The sequence below is a fragment of the Triticum dicoccoides genome, chromosome 1A (assembly GCF_002162155.2).
Source record: "Triticum dicoccoides isolate Atlit2015 ecotype Zavitan chromosome 1A, WEW_v2.0, whole genome shotgun sequence".
Classification (NCBI taxonomy): domain Eukaryota; kingdom Viridiplantae; phylum Streptophyta; class Magnoliopsida; order Poales; family Poaceae; genus Triticum; species Triticum dicoccoides.
The window spans coordinates 556193450-556211424 of NC_041380.1; the positions used below are offsets into that span (position 1 = coordinate 556193450).

Genomic DNA, 17975 nt, shown 5'->3' on the forward strand with positions numbered 1-17975 from the left:
TTCCGATGGTATACATTCCTTCCCCTCATTTCTATAAACGCACATCCTACCCTAGGACCCTTCAAAAAGATTAAGCCGGCAAAAGTTACCGTAGACGTAGTCGACCGAAACGTCTTCTCTACACAAGCACCTCGTTGGGCTCGTTACCATACACACTTTGTAGTCGACGGGACGTCTCTTAAGATTTTATGAAGAGATTTTGGTCGATGGGACGTCTCCTTTTAAGATTTTATGAAGAGATTTTGGTCGATGGGACGTCTCCTCTTAAGATTTTATAAAGAGATTTTCACTGAACATAAGCATCCAACATCTTCTCACTTACCTGGTTGGGTTGGGTTCGTCTCCTCTCACTGAACACAAGCACCGTTGGTGGGCTTGTCTCTTCTCCTAAACGCAAGCATCCTCATCGGGTTAGGATACTGCTGTTCATATAACATCAGATTAATCACTCCACAACAGTATTATTAAATGGGTCTGTCTAGGATAGTCATGTCACCAGCATAAAAATATATTATTAAATGGGTCTGTCTAGGATAGTCATGTCACAAGCATAAAAAATATAGAAAATAGTTACATATGATTTGTACAGTGGATGATATTGTTTTTGTGATCAGGAAGAAACAATACAACATCTATTCATAGATTACCTTCTCATAAATTTACTTTAGCGAACGATTCATATAGCCTTTAACATAATTCCTCCGGTTATTATATAGCCTTTAACATAATTCCTTCGGTTAGCATTGAATCTTTATTTGGGACATGGTTAGCTGCAGTAGATCATATTATCGCGTCGCCTATTTGAATTGAAATATGCACGCTTATTTAGGCTATATGGAACTGCAGGAACAATATGATTTTTAACAGACAACACATTATTTTAAAGTTCTCGCAAGTCATTTTCAGAGTTACGACATGGATCGATACATGGTCCTTGCTCACTCTTATGAATTCTAGGGAGCATTTGATTACTGGGTGCAACCAATGAGAAATGGTAGCACGGGCTATATTCAACTGATTTGGATGACGGTCTCATAATAGGATAAGAGTTTAGGGTTCTTGTCCTATTATATATACCGGTTGTGCTTTTGAGTTGTGTATTTTTTCTTCTTTGCTTCGCTTGCGAGCTGTAATGAATTTAGGACTATATACTTTTTGAGACTTTTAATAATATGACTGCATATATCGTTCAGATGTAAAAGCCGGGGACAAGCCTCTTTCTAGAAAAAAAACACCACGAATCTTCATAAAAAGAAAATAAAAAGGAAAAAATGTAGATACTTGCATAAATCTTCAAGATCAATGACATAACACTTAAATGTGCAATACATGAATCTCCAAGAACAATAACACATAAATACGTAATACACAAATCTCCAAGATCGAATGGCATAGGACTACTATAGTCGTTACCGAACTGGACCTAGATTTCTAGATGAGAATACGTAAAGCTTGCAAATAGGAAAAAAGTAAAAACAAAGAGTACAAAAAGGGTACAACACAAAACGACTAATTCTGCACTTGTCACTTTTGCCCAAAGATGCACACGCGTGCTCGTATTTTGTGCTGGTTTAATATCTCTGGCTTAGTATCTCGGAGGTGATAAACATACACAAAGCTCACATTTTTGTGCCGGTTATATCGAATGTGATAAGCATACACAAAGCTCACAAATACTTTCATGGATAAAACATCTATTTTTTTTATGAATACGCAAAGCTTGCAAATAAAAAATACAAGAAAGATACACCACAAAGAAATAGGATATTTTCACTAGATGATCACTATTATTTTGTGAATATGCAAAGCTTGCAAATAAAAAGTGTATAAGAAAGGCAACACAAAACACAAAAAGGCTCAAACAGGTCTGCTTCAAGGAGAGAGATATGGCATGCTCGGCCCGAACAAAGCAAAAGACAATTAAATCCTTTTAGCCCAGACTCTAGCCATGGAAGGCAAGGAGCCTCGAGAGTGCCTAGAGATCGGCAAACAGGCTGGAGGAGCCATGAAAGACAAGAGCATCGAGACCACCTAGAGATCAAGTAGGCTGCACATATGCAAGTAGGCTACATAACTTGCCATTGAGATTGCCTACAGACCAGAGACAAATGCCATGAGGAAAGTGTCGGTGAAGTCATACATGACGCCCTAGTTGTCCATGCCTTGAGAGGCAGCCTGAACCAACCTGACATCCAATATCCCTAGATCCATCATCGGAGACGACACATGCAAACAAGACAACACCCTCAACAAAGAGAGTGATGTGTCGCCGTCATCTAATTTGAAGGGCCGGACCTAGGGTTTCTCCCTATGCTCGAAGAGGGGCGCAGATAAATGTCATGGCAACGCCTCTAAGAAGGGGATGACAGTCGCGAGTGTCACCACTACCAGCATCAGCAATCGAGTAAGGATTTATCTCTAATCAGAGTCTGAGCAATCTCACATCCATAAAAAAAAGATCGGAAAAAGATCCAGAGACGAGGAAATCAAGTCGTTGTTCAGAACCGCCACCACAAGAAGGGGAGTTGCGCCTGTTGCCGCAAGGTTGCAGTAGCACCACCGGACATGCGTCTTGGACATGGCGGAGGACGAGACAAGGAGGTGGATGGGGTTGGGAGTGTTGGGGAACGTAGTAATTTCAAAAAAATTCCTATGCACACATAGGATCATGGTGATGCATAGCAACGAGAGAGGAGAGTGTTGTTGGGGAACGTTGCAGAAAACAAAAAATTTCCTACGGTTTCACCAAGATCCATCTATGAGTTCATCTAGCAACGAGTGATCGGATGCATCTACATACCTTTGTAGATCGCGAGTGGAAGCGTTCAAAGAACGGGATGAGGTAGTCGAACACGACGTGATCCAAATCACCGGAGATCCTAGCACCGAACGGACGGCACCTCCGTGTTCAACACACGTACGGTCAGCGTAACGTCTCCTTCTTCTTGATCCAGCAAGAGGGAAGGAGAGGTTGAGGGAGATGGCTCCAGTAGCAGCACGACGGCGTGGTGGTGATGGAGCTGCAGTACTCCGTCAGGGCTTCGCCAAGCGCTATGGAGGAGAAGGAGGTGTTGGAGAGGGAGAAGGAGGCAACCAAAGGCATGGGTGAAAAGGCCCTTCTTCCCCCACTATATATAGGAGGGCCAAGGGGGGGGGGGCGCCGGCCTAGGAGATCCAATCTCCTAGGGGGCGGCGGCCAAGGGAGGTTTCCCTCCCCCCCAAGGCACCTAGGGGGTGCCTTCCACTTGTGGGACTCTTCCCCTTTTGGAACCCTAGGCGCATGGGCCTCTTGGGGCTGGTGCCCTTGGCCCATGTAGGCCAAGGCGCACCCCCTACAGCCCATGTGCCCCCCGGGGCAGGTGGCCCCACCCGGTGGGCCCCCGGGACCCTTCCGGTGGTCCCAGTACAATACCGATGACCCCGAAACATGTCCCGATGGCCGAAATAGCACTTCCTATATATAATTCTTTACCTCCGGACCATTCCGGAACTCCTCGTGACGTCCGGGATCTCATCCGGGACTCCGAACAACATTCGGGTTACTGCATATACATATCCCTACAACCCTAGCGTCACCGAACCTTAAGTGTGTAGACCCTACGGGTTCGGGAGGCATGTAGACATGACCGAGATCGCTCTCCGGTCGATAACCAACAGCGGGATCTGGATACCCATGTTGGCTCCCACATGCTCCTCGATGATCTCATCGGACGAACCACGATGTTGAGGATTCAAGCAACCCCGTATACAATTCCCTTTGTCAATCGGTATGTTACTTGCCCGAGATTCGATCGTCGGTATCCCAATACCTCGTTCAATCTCGTTACCGGCAAGTCACTTTACTCGTACCGTAATGCATGATCCCGTGACCAGACACTTGGTCACTTTGAGCTCATTATGATGATGCATTACCGAGTGGGCCCAGTGATACCTCTTCGTCATACGAAGTGACAAATCCCAGTCTTGATCCGTGTCAACCCAACAGATACTTTCAGAGATACCCGTAGTCTACCTTTATAGTCACCCAGTTATGTTGTGACGTTTGGCACACCCAAAGCACTCCTACGGTATCCGGGAGTTACACGATCTCATGGTCTAAGGAAAAGATACTTGACATTGGAAAACTCTAGCAAACAAACTATACGATCTTATGCTATGTTTAGGATTGGGTCTTGTCCATCACATTATTCTCCTAATGATGTGATCTCGTTATCAATGACATCCAATGTCCATAGTCAGGAAACCATGACTATCTGTTGATCAACGAGCTAGTCAAGTAGAGGCTTACTAGGGACATGTTGGTGTCTATTATTCACACATGTATTACGATTTCCGTATAACACAATTATAGCATGAATAAAGACAATTATCATGAACAAGGAAATATAATAATAATGCCTTTATTATTGCCTCTAGGGTATATTTCCAACAGTCTCCCACTTGCACTAGAGTCAATAATCTAGTTACATTGTGATGAATCGAACACCCATGGAATTCTGGTGTTGATCATGTTTTGCTCTAGGGAGAGGTTTAGTCAACGGATCTGCTATATTCAGGTCCGTATGTACTTTACAAATCTCTATGTCTCCATCTTGAACATTTTCACGAATGGAGTTGAAGCGACGCTTGATGTGCCTTGTCTTCTTGTGAAACTGGGCTCCTTGGCAAGAGCAATAGCACCAGTGTTGTCACAGAAAAGCTTGATCGGCCCCAACGCATTGGGTATGACTCCTAGGTCGGTGATGAACTCCTTCACCCATATTGCTTCATGTGCTGCCTCCGAGGCTGCCATGTACTCCGCTTCACATGTAGATCCCGCCACGACGCTCTGCTTGCAACTGCACCAGCTTACTGTCCCACCATTCAAAATATACACGTATCCGGTTTGTGACTTAGAGTCATCCAGATCTGTGTCGAAGCTAGCGTCGACGTAACCCTTTACGACGAGCTCTTCGTCACCTCCATAAACGAGAAACATTTCCTTAGTCCTTTTCAGGTACTTCAGGATATTCTTGACCGCTGTCCAGTGTTCCTTGCCGGGATTACTTTGGTACCTTCCTACCAAACTTACGGCAAGGTTTACATCAGGTCTGGTACACAGCATGGCATACATAATAGAACCTATGGCTGAGGCATAGGGGATGACACTCATCTCTTCTATATCTTCTGCCGTGGTCGGACACTGAGCGGAGCTCAATTTTACACCTTGTAACACAGGCAAGAACCCCTTCTTAGACTGATCCATATTGAACTTTTTCAATATCTTATCAAGGTACGTGCTTTGTGAAAGACCTATGAGGCGTCTTGATCTATCTCTGTAGATCTTGATGCCTAATATAAGCAGCTTCTCCAAGGTCCTTCATTGAAAAACTCTTATTCAAGTAGGCCTTAATGCTGTCCAAGAGTTCTATATCATTTCCCATCAAAAGTATGTCATCTACATATAATGTGAGAAATGCTGCAGAGCTCACACTCACTTTCTTGTAAACACAGGCTTCTCCATAAGTCTGTGTAAACCCAAACGCTTTGATCATCTCATCAAAGCGAATGTTCCAACTCCGAGATGCTTGCACCAGCCCATAAATCGAGCGTTGGAGCTTGCACACCTTGTCAGCATTCTTAGGATCGACAAAACCTTCCGGCTGCATCATATATAATTCTTCCTTAAGGAAACCATTAAGGAATGTCGTTTTGACGTCCATTTGCCATATTTCATAATCATAGAATGCGGCAATCGCTAACATGATTCGGACGGATTTCAGCTTCGCTACCGGTGAGAAAGTCTTATCGTAGTCAACCCCTTGAACTTGTCGATAACCCTTAGCGACAAGTCGAGCTTTATAGATGGTCACATTACCAGCCGCGTCTGTCTTCTTCTTAAAGATCCATTTATTTTCTATGGCTCGCCGCTCAACGGGCAAGTTAGTCAAAGTCCATACTTCGTTTTCATACATGGATCCTATCTCGGATTTCATGGCTTCTAGCCATTTGTCGGAATCCGGGCCCGCCATCGCTTCTTCATAGTTCGAAGGTTCACCGTTGTCTAACAACATGATTTCCAAGACAGGGTTGCTGTACCATTCTGGTGCGGAACGTGTCCTTGTGGACCTTCGAATTTCAGTAGGAGCTTGATCAGAAGTATCTTGATCATCATCATTAACTTCCTCTCTAGTCGGTGCAGGCACCTCAGGAACATTTTCTTGAGTTGCGCCATTTTCCGGTTCAAGAGGTAATACTTCATCAAGTTCTACTTTCCTCCCACTTACTTCTTTCGAGAGAAACTCCTTCTCTAGAAAGGATCCATTCTTGGCAACAAAGATCTTGCCTTCGGATCTGAGGTAGAAGGCATACCCAATAGTTTCTTTAGGGTATCCTATGAAGACGCATTTCTCCGACTTGGGTTGGAGCTTTTCAGGTTGAAGTTTCTTGACATAAGCATCGCATCCCCAAACTTTTAGAAACGACAGCTTAGGTTTCTTCCCAAACCATAATTCATACGGTGTCATCTCAACGGATTTCGGCGGAGCCCTATTTAAAGTGAATGTGGCAGTCTCTAAAGCATAGCCCCAAAAAGAAAGCGGTAAATCGGTAAGAGACATCATAGATCGCACCATATCTAATAGAGTGCGATTACGACGTTCGGACACACCATTACGCTGAGGTGTTCCAGGCGGCGTGAGTTGTGAAACTATTCCACATTTCCTTAAGTGTGTGCCAAATTCGTGACTCAAGTATTCTCCTCCACGATCTGATCGCAAAAACTTGATTTTCCTGTCACGTTGATTCTCAACCTCACTCTGAAATTCTTTGAACTTTTCAAAGGTTTCAGACTTGTGTTTCATTAAGTAGACATACTCATATCTACTCAAATCATCAGTGAGGGTGAGAACATAACGATATCCACCGCGAGCCTCAACACTCATTGGACCGCACACATCAGTATGTATGATTTCCAATAAGTTGGTTGCTCGCTCCATTGTTCCTGAGAACGGAGTCTTGGTCATTTTACCCATGAGGCATGGTTCGCACGTGTCAAATGATTCATAATCAAGAGACTCTAAAAGTCCATCTGCATGGAGCTTCTTCATGCGCTTGACACCTATGTGACCAAGGCGGCAGTGCCACAAGTATGTGGGACTATCATTATCAACCTTACACCTTTTGGCACTCACACTATGAACATGTGTAGCATTACGCTCGAGATTCATTAAGAATAAACCATTCACCATCAGAGCATGACCATAAAACATATCTCTCATATAAATAGAACAACCATTATTCTCAGATTTAAATGAGTAGCCATCTCGAATTAAACGAGATCCCGATACAATGTTCATGCTCAAAGCTGGCACTAAATAACAATTATTAAGGTTTAATACTAATCCCGAAGGTAAATGTAGAGGTAGCGTGCCGACGGCGATCACTTTGAACTTGGAACCATTCCTGACGCGCAACGTCACCTCGTCCTTTGCCAATCTCCGCTTTTTCCGCAGCCCCTGCTTTGAGTTACAAATGTGAGCAACTGCACCGGTATCAAATACCCAGGAGCTACTACGGATACTGGTAAGATACACATCAATTACATGTATATCACATATACCTTTTGTTTTGCCAGCCTTCTTGTCCGCTAAGTATTTGGGGCAGTTCCGCTTCCAGTGACCACTTCCCTTGCAATAAAAGCACTCAGTCTTGGGCTTGGGTCCATTCTTTGGCTTCTTCCCGGCAGCTTGCTTGCCGGGCGTGGCAACTACCTTGCCATCCTTCTTGAAGTCCTTTTTACCCTTGCCCTTCTTGAACTTAGCGGTTTTATTCACCATCAACACTTGATGTTCCTTCTTGACTTCTACCTCTGCTGATTTCAGCATTGAAAATAACTCAGGAATGGTCTTTTCCATCCCCTGCATATTGAAGTTCATCACAAAGCTCTTGTAGCTTGGTGGAAGCGACTGGAGGATTCTGTCAATGACCGCATCATCCGGGAGATTAACTCCCAGCTGAGTCAAGCGGTTATGTAACCCAGGCATAGTGAGTATGTGCTCACTGACAGAACTATTTTCCTCCATCTTACAGCTGAAGAATTTGTTGGAGACTTCATATCTCTCGACCCGGGCATGAGCTTGAAAAACCATTTTCAGCTCTTCGAACATCTCATATGCTCCATGTCTCTCAAAACGCTTTTGGAGTCCCGGCTCTAAGCTGTAAAGCATGCCGCACTGAACGAGGGAGTAGTCATCAGCACGTGTCTGCCAAGCGTTCATAACATCTTGGTTCTGTGGAACGGGTGGGTCACCTAGCGGTGCTTGTAGGACATATTCTTTCTTGGCAGCTATGAGGATGATCCTCAGGTTCCGGACCCAGTCCGTATAGTTGCTGCCATCGTCTTTCAGCTTGGTTTTCTCTAGGAACGCGTTGAAGTTGAGGACTACGTTGGCCATTTGATCTACAATACATATTGTAAAGATTTTAGACTAAGTTCATGATAATAAAGTTCATCTAATCAAATTATTCAATAAACTCCCACTTAGATAGACATCCCTCCAGTCATCTAAGTATAACATGATCCGAGTTGACTAGGCCGTGTCCGATCATCACGTGAGACGGTCTAGTTAACATCGGTGAACATCTTCATGTTGATCGTATCTTCTATACGACTCATGCTCGACCTTTCGGTCTTCTGTGTTCCGAGGCCATGTTTGTACATGCTAGGCTCGTCAAGTCAACCTAAGTGTTTGCATGTGTAAATCTGTCTTACACCCGTTGTATGTGAATGTCTGAATCAAACACCCGATCATCACGTGGTGCTTTGAAACAACGAACTGTCGCAACGGTGCACAGTTAGGGAAACACTTTCTTGAAATTATTATGAGGGATCATCTTATTTACTACCGTCGTTCTAAGTAAACAAGATGTACAAAACATGATTAACATCACATGCAATCAAATAATAATAGTGACATGATATGGCCAATATCACATAGCTCCTTTGATCTCCATCTTGGGGCTCCATGATCATCCTGTCACCGGCTTGACACCATGATCTTCATCATCATGATCTCCATCATCGTGTCTCCATGAAGTTGCTCGCCAACTATTACTTCTACTACTATGGCTAACGCGTTTAGCAATAAAGTAAAGTAATTTACATGGCGTTTCTCAATGACACGCAGGTCATACAAAAATATAGACAACTCCTATGGCTCCTGCCGGTTGTCATACTCATCGACATGCAAGTCGTGATTCCTATTACAATAGCATGAACATCTCATACATCACATATAGATCATTCATCATTCATCACAACTTTGGCCATATCATATCACAAAGCACTTGCTGCAAAAACAAGTTAGACGTCCTCTAATTGTTGTTGCAAGTTTTACGTGGCTGAAGTAGGGTTCTAGCAAGAACGTTTTCTTACCTACGTGAAAGCCACAACGTGATTTGTCAACTTCTATTTACCCTTCATAAGGACCCTTTTCATCGAAACCGCTCCAACTAAAGTAGGAGAGACAGACACCCGCCAGCCACCTTATGCAACTTGTGCATGTTAGTCGGTGGAACCGGTCTCACGTAAGCGTACGTGTAAGGTTGGTCCGGGCCGCTTCATCCCACAATACCGTTGAAGCAAGATAAGACTAGTAGCGGCAAGAAAGTTGACAACATCTACGCCCATAAAAAATTGTGTTCTACTCGCGCAAGAAGAACTACGCATAGACCTAGCTCATGATGCCACTGTTGGGGAACGTTGCAGAAAACAAAAAATTTCCTACGGTTTCACCAAGATCCATCTATGAGTTCATCTAGCAACGAGTGATCGGATGCATCTACATACCTTTGTAGATCGCGAGCGGAAGCGTTCAAAGAACGGGATGAGGTAGTCGAACACGACGTGATCCAAATCACCGGAGATCCTAGCACCGAACGGACGGCACCTCCGCGTTCAACACACGTACGATCAGCGTAACGTCTCCTTCTTCTTGATCCAGCAAGAGGGAAGGAGAGGTTGAGGGAGATGGCTCCAGCAGCAGCACGACGGCGTGGTGGTGATGGAGCTGCAGTACTCCATCAGGGCTTCGCCAAGCGCTATGGAGGAGGAGGAGGTGTTGGAGAGGGAGAAGGAGGCAACCAAAGGCATGGGTGAAAAGGCCCTTCTTCCCCCACTATATATAGGAGGGCCAAGGGGGGGGCGCCGGCCTAGGAGATCCAATCTCCTAGGGGGCGGCGGCCAAGGGAGGTTTCCCTCCCCCCCAAGGCACCTAGGGGGTGCCTTCCACTTGTGGGACTCTTCCCCTTTTGGAACCCTAGGTGCATGGGCCTCTTGGGGCTGGTGCCCTTGGCCCATGTAGGCCAAGGCGCACCCCCTACAGACCATGTGCCCCCCCGGGGCAGGTGGCCCCACCCGGTGGGCCCCCGGGACCCTTCCGGTGGTCCCGGTACAATACCGATGACCCCGAAACTTGTCCCGATGGCCGAAATAGCACTTCCTATATATAATTCTTTACCTCCAGACCATTCCGGAACTCCTCGTGACGTCCGGGATCTCATCCGGGACTCCGAACAACATTCGGGTTACTGCATATACATATCCCTACAACCCTAGCGTCACCGAACCTTAAGTGTGTAGACCCTACGGGTTCGGGAGACATGTAGACATGACCGAGATCGCTCTCCGGTCAATAACCAACAGCGGGATCTGGATACCCATGTTGGCTCCCACATGCTCCTCGATGATCTCATCAGATGAACCACGATGTCGAGGATTCAAGCAACCCCGTATACAATTCCCTTTGTCAATCGGTATGTTACTTGCCCGAGATTCGATCGTCGATATCCCAATACCTCGTTCAATCTCGTTACCGGCAAGTCACTTTACTCGTACCGTAATGCATGATCTCGTGACCAGACACTTGGTCACTTTGAGCTCATTATGATGATGCGTTACCGAGTGGGCCCAGTGATACCTCTCCGTCATACGGAGTGACAAATCCCAGTCTTGATCCATGTCAATCCAACAGATACTTTCAGAGGTACCCGTAGTCTACCTTTATAGTCAACCAGTTACGTTGTGACGTTTGGCACACCCAAAGCACTCCTACGGTATCCGGGAGTTACACGATCTCATGGTCTAAGGAAAAGATACTTGACATTGGAAAACTCTAGCAAACGAACTATACGATCTTATGCTATGTTTAGGATTGGGTCTTGTCCATCACATCATTCTCCTAATGATGTGATCTCGTTATCAATGACATCCAATGTCCATAGTCAGGAAACCATGACTATCTGTTGATCAACGAGCTAGTCAAGTAGAGGCTTACTAGGGACATGTTGGTGTCTATTATTCACACATGTATTACGATTTCCGTATAACACAATTATAGCATGAATAAAGACAATTATCATGAACAAGGAAATATAATAATAATGCCGTTATTATTGCCTCTAGGGCATATTTCCAACAAGTGTGTCCACGTACCCTCGTAGACCGAAAGCGGAAGCGTTAGCACAACGCGGTTGATGTAGTCGTACGTCTTCACGATCCGACTGACCCAAGTACCAAACACATGACACCTCCGAATTCAGCACACGTTCAGCTCGATGACGTCCCACGAACTCCGATCCAGCAGAGCTTCACGGGAGAGTGCCGTCAGCACGACGATGTGATGACGGTGATGATGATACTACCGACACAGGGATTCGCCTAAGCACCGCTACGATATGATCGAGGTGGATTATGGTGGAGGGGGGCACCGCACACGGTTGGGAGAGATCAACAGATCAACTTGTGTGTCTAGAGGTGCCCCTGCCCCTGTATATAAAGGAGCAAGGAGGGGAGGCCGGCCGGCCCCTGTAGGCGCGCCAGGAGGAGGAGTCCTCCTCCTAGTAGGAGTAGGACTCCCCTCTTTCCTACTCCTACTAGGAGAGGGAAGGGAAGGGGGAGAGGGAGAAGGAAAGGGGGGCGCCGCCCCCCTCTCCTAGTCCAATTCAGACCAGAGGGGGAGGGGCGCGCGGCCTGCCCTAGGCCAGCCCTCTCTCTCTCTTCACTAAGGCCCATAAGACCCACTATTTCTCCCGTGGGGGGAGGGGTTCCGGTAACCCTCCGGCACTTCGGTTTTCTTCGAAACCATCCGGAACACTTCCGATGTCAGAATATAGCCGTCCAATATATCGATCTTTACGTCTCGACCATTTCAAGACTCCTCGTTATGTCCGTGATCATATCCGGGATTCCGAACTACCTTCGGTACATCAAAACACAAAAACTCATAATACCGATCGTCACCGAACTTTAAGCGTGCGGACCCTACTGGTTCGAGAACTATGTAGACATGACCGAGACACGTCTCCGGTCAATAACCAATAGCGGAACCTGGATGCTCATATTGGCTCCTACATATTCTATGGAGATCTTTATCGGTCAAACCGCATAACAACATACGTTGTTCCCTTTGTCATCGGTATGTTACTTGCCCGAGATTCGATCATCGGTATCTCAATACCTAGTTCAATCTCGTTACCGGCAAGTCTCTTTACTCATTCTGTAATACATCATCTCGCAACTAACTCATTAGTTACAATGCTTGCAAGGCTTATAGTGATGTGCATTACCGAGTGGGCCCAGAGATACCTCTCCGACAATCGGGGTGACAAATCCTAATCTTGATCTATACCAACTCAACAAGTACCGTCGGAGACACCTGTAGAGCACCTTTATAATCACCCAGTTACGTTGTGACGTTTGGTAGCACACAAAGTGTTCCTCCGGTAATCGGGAGTTGCATAACCTCGTAGTCATAGGAACATGTATGAGTCATGAAGAAAGCTATATCAGTAAAATAAACGATCAAGTGCTAAGCTATCGGAATGGGTCAAGTCAATCACATCATTCTCCTAATGATGTGATCCCGTTAATCAAATGACAACTCATGTTTATGGTTAGGAAACCTAACCATCTTTGATTAATGAGCTAGTCAAGTAGAGGCATACTAGTGACACTTTATTTGTCTATGTATTCACACATGTACTAAGTTTCCGGTTAATACAATTCTAGCATGAATAATAAACATTTATCATGATACAAGGAAATAAATAATAACTTTATTATTGCCTCTAGGGCATATTTTCTTCAGGGAGGTGGCGGGGTGGGGAGGGATAGCGAAGGATGCAACGACAACCGCTGATGTCGAAGAGCCAGGAACTAGAGTTAACGCAGATCTGGGCGGTCGGGGCCAAAGCCACCAGGACGCTAGCGAGCCGAAGAAGCTAGCGAGGACGCAACCTCCGAAACAATTGTGACAGAGCCATGCCAGCAGAGGATGACGACGAGCCATGGATGCTGGAGAACGCATGCCAAGGGCAACTGGGGCCAGAGTCGCACCGGCAAGAGGCCTACCGCGAAGCCTCATGTGTCCAGCTACCAAAGGCGGCCATAACCGGGGAATCACCATGGCGAACCCACCATAGTCCGGCCCATAGCCATGTTTGCAACTCGGAGGGGGGGGAAACACCACTGCGGCGCCATCAAAGGGCGATCCAAGCCAACCAAGGAGCTCTGCTGCCGAAATCTCAAGATTTAGTGCGGTCTTCGACGGCCACTCCTCTGGTGGCGGTGAAATGAGGAGGAGGGAGGGGTAGGTGGCGGCGCAATTTAGGTTTCCCCTGCCACCACTAGATAAGCACCTATTGATATCCTGTCATTTTGGTATTGCACTTGGTCTTGAACCTGGGACGTCACTCGTTTGTGTCGTGTACTATGATAGGTTTTTTCTTGATGTCATATCGCAGGCTATCTTTCACTAAGCTTCCCTTTGGCATGGAATTCAAAGTAAGTGAACATTGCTTTACTCTACTCTCCCAAATAAGTATGAAGTGATATTTTCTCTTAGCTCTTTTGAAAAATGTATAGATATCTCACCATCTTCTTTGATAGAAATGCTATTCTTTCTTTTACACCCATTTACTTTTTCATGAAAATAAGCAAGGTCTCTAATTCTTTATACAAGTCACTCTACTGTTCACCTCCTCTTTTATGCTCACACTCTTTCATTTCACAAATTTGGGTCAGTAAAGGATGCAAGTGTTATCCAAAATGAATGAATGTAAATTGTTTGTAGGTGGCTTTTCAAGTCAGCAGTCAAATCCTAGGGCACTTGCTCGAAGCCTCGAATTAGAACAAAAAGGGGATATGAAACCGAAATAGCTTTTTATTCAATAATTTGCCCTAGTTACCATCGACAACTTGGGCTAAGTCATGGGTCAACACATCCTCCGATAGAAGTAGAAGTCGTTGAATACGGAGATTTGCGGTATCTCAACAATTAAACCATAGAACTACAAATATTTTCATATGATTGAGGTTCCCTTTCGATATGAATAGCTTCCAGCCACAAGCAAAATCCCAATAGACGTCATCGTCAAAAGACTATTATCTTCCGCCACGTACAGTGTCAACATATGCATAATCAGAGGAGAAGAAATGTTTTCCTAACAAGAAAGAACACACATTCTAAAACAATGACTAACATAAGGTTGCTGCCCTTGCGAGGATATGAGATTAAAAAAAGAACTTCTATCATTCTCTGAACCAGTTGTCGAACATGTTACATGCGTCACGAAGAGTGTATAAGTTAGAATCACAAACTGTGAACTACTACATCACACGAGCAGAGTTACACTAAAAAACATGACCTTAATGAATTACTCGTGGTGGCAAACTAAATGGCAGTTACTATCATGTCAACCCCGATATGTAAGGTTGTCTATGGTCAAAACTACTTCATGGTTTAAAAGCCACAAGAAGATCTTCAATCAAAGTAACACACAGTTGTGTATCTGTGACATCAAATCTTATCTCCCATTCTTCCCACTCAAGACTCAACTCGACCATGCCATGATTCTTGCAGTTTTATGATATCTTAATATTCATCTTCAATGGCTTTCAAAGCCGCATCTATCTATTGCCATTTTCTCCTTTAACATGCGCCAGCTTTTCGTGTGTCAAACGGTCATCTGCCGTACAACCCTTTCTAGCTCATCGAGGCACAACTTAGAAAATCAAGCAGACTATGTTCCTGCTCTTACAAAATCATAGCCCCTCTGGTCCAAATTAATTGGCACAGTCTCTATACAATAATAGTACTATGTAACTTAATTGACGCAGTCTCTGTACCTCACCGTCACGCTACCCCACCCAATCTCTTTCCTGAACCTGTCTTTACACTGAGGTAATAGCATTCCAGATCCACAAACTTGCATCGAATGTGATGTTTTAGTCCAAAACTTGCAAAATGTGACTGATGACTCCGCAAACTTGACACCCTATGTGATGTTTTGGTCCACAGCCATTCACAGCGTGACATGTGGCAGGCCAGAGGGTGGACTGGTCAGCTGTGGCAATTTTGCACAAAGGCCCCTGGCGTTCACTCGATTCAACCCGCAGTGCTTACCGCCAAATACACATGTACGATGAGATGAACGCCCCAGATCCCAGGACGGGCCGCTACAGTCCCACGTCGTATCGGGGGGGCAGCAAGACGCCTAGGTAGATCGATCTCCACCCGGCCACCCCACGCAAAATTAGCAGCCGTGCCCATGCATTCATGCACGCAGATCCATCCATCCATGGCTTTAGTTAATGTCAATGAACTCCATGCGCATGAATGCATGATGCAGTACTACTACTACCACTACTGTAGATGAGCACGTACTACGCACTCTAGCCAGGTAGCCTTGTCGTGGATTAGGCCTCTCGTGTACGTACGTACGTGCCCAGGCAGGATCTGTGGCGTGGAGGGCTCCATTTTGACACGCAGTTAATAGAGCAAGCATTTGCATGCATGGTCCAACCCTTCGAATTATGGTGATCACACCGACGATAGACGGCAACCCGCTGGAGCACACCGACGAGCACGACAGGATGTTGCTGTTGCCGTTGCCGTTGTTGTTCTGGTGCAGCAGCGAGGTGATGAAGTGCTGCTGCTCCTGATGGTGGTGGTGGAGCTGCATGGCGCTGTTGAGCTGCTGGTGGTGGCCGTCCTTCTCCCGCGGCTCTCCGAGCGTGAGTGTCATCGGCCTCGCCGCAGCCGCCTTGCTCTGGTCGTGCTGCTGCAGGCAGCTGATGGCGCTCGTGTTGGACCAGATGGTCGACTTGGTAGCGCTCAAAGCTGCTCGAATCGTACGTAAAAGGAAGAACTAATTAGAGATAGTTAATGGTGATCAATTGCACTGGGTGGGATGCAAATGAAGCAAAGGTGCGTGCATGTTAGCTGTAGCTTACCGTTGTTGTCGCCGTGCTTACCGTTGAATCGAGTGAACGCCAGGGGCCTTTGTGCAAAATTGCCACAGCTGACCGGTCCACCCTCTGGACTGCCACATGTCACGCTGTGAATCGCTGTGGACCAAAACATCACATAGGGTGTCAAGTTTGTGAAGTCCTCAGTCACATTTTACAAGTTCTGAACTAAAACATCACATTCGGTGCAAGTTTGTGGATCTGAGGTGCTATTACCTCCTTTACACTTGTGTTGGTCTCCTACTTGACTTTCGGCACCGGCATCCGCATGTGTTGGATCGAATCAGAATGCAGCTCGTGATATGGGTGAGCGATCGAGCTTCGCGAAGCTACTTTCTCGCTACGTGGCGGCCATGTACGAGCACCGACGTGCTACGTGTCCCGTTGCATCTGCCTATAAATGCCGCCTGCTCCAATCTCCTTTCCAACACAAGCAGTCGATTCATCCAAGCGAGTTGAGCAATAGCAGTGAGATTTACAGTGATTTCAGTTCGTGTTTGTTCGTGAGACTGTGAGAGACAAGAGAAGATGGCCTCCAACCAGAACCAAGCGAGCTACGCGGCCGGCGAGACAAAGGCCCGCACCGAGGTAACCGTCGTCTCCCGCAGTGCCTACGTACCACTTCATCGTGCATTCGTGCTCAATGATCTGAAATGCTCTCTTGTTTCTGTAGGAGAAGACCGGGCAGATGGTGGGCACCACCAAGGACAAGGCGGGGCAGGCCACGGAGACCACGAAGCAGAAGGCCGGCGAGGCCAAGGACAAGACGGCCCAGACGGCGCAGGCCGCCAAGGACCGCGCCGCCGAGAGCAAGGACCAGACCGGCAGCTACCTCGGCGAGAAGACGGAGGCGGCCAAGCAGAAGGCGTCGGAGACGGCGCAGTACGCGCAGGAGAGGTCCTCCGACGCCGCGCAGTACACCAAGGATTCCGCCGTCGCCGGCAAGGACAAGACCGGGAGCGTGCTCCAGCAGGCCGGCGAGACGGTGGTGAGCGCCGTGGTCGGCGCCAAGGACGCGGTGGCGAACACCCTGGGCATGGGCGGTGACAACACCACCAAGGACACCACCACCACCAGGAATCACTAGACGCATGCGTTGGCGCTTAATTTGCTTTGCTTTAGTCGTGTTTGGTCGTTCGCGGGCCTTCTACATATCTGTAAGTTGTATGTGATCGAATTTCTTCTATCACGGAATCATTGAAACTTCAAAATCCGTTGTTGCCGGACCAACTGGCTCATATGGTGAGGTTCCCTCTGGAGGAGCCAACCCACTCCAGTTCTCGGTGCTTGTATTCTTCTAAATTTATTTCAGGTCTTTTATGATTGGACGTTGCGTCTGAATTTATTTCAGGTCTTTTATGATTAGACGTTCCGCCAATAGGAATCTTTTGTCAAATCCGAAGATGTTGTGCTGGCTAAGTGCTTGCAATCATAGTGATGAGTGTGTATACTTTAAAAAATATCATTACCGGTATCTCAGATGTTTTCATAGAAGTGTGTGCGTGCGTTCATAGAAGTGAGTGTATGTACATTTTAAAAATAAAGATGTTGTACCGGTTTAGCACTCCCTCCAATCCTTTTTACTCTACATATTAGAGTTCTCTGAAGTCAAACATCACAAAGTTTGACCATATTTATTTGAAAAATATCAACATCTGCCATGCTAAAGTTATATAATATGAAACTT

At 46.2% G+C, this 17975-nt stretch overlaps 1 protein-coding gene across 1 annotated transcript; it reads left to right on the top strand.

Moving 5' to 3' along the window:
• Positions 1 to 16735: 16735 nt before the first annotated feature.
• Positions 16736 to 17446, top strand: LOC119329127 (ABA-inducible protein PHV A1). Its single transcript, XM_037602155.1, has 2 exons — positions 16736 to 16876; positions 16962 to 17446. Exons 1-2 carry the CDS (start codon positions 16817 to 16819, stop codon positions 17373 to 17375), a joined length of 474 nt encoding a protein of 157 aa, XP_037458052.1. The 5' UTR covers positions 16736 to 16816; the 3' UTR covers positions 17376 to 17446.
• The last annotated feature ends 529 nt before the right edge of the window (positions 17447 to 17975 follow it).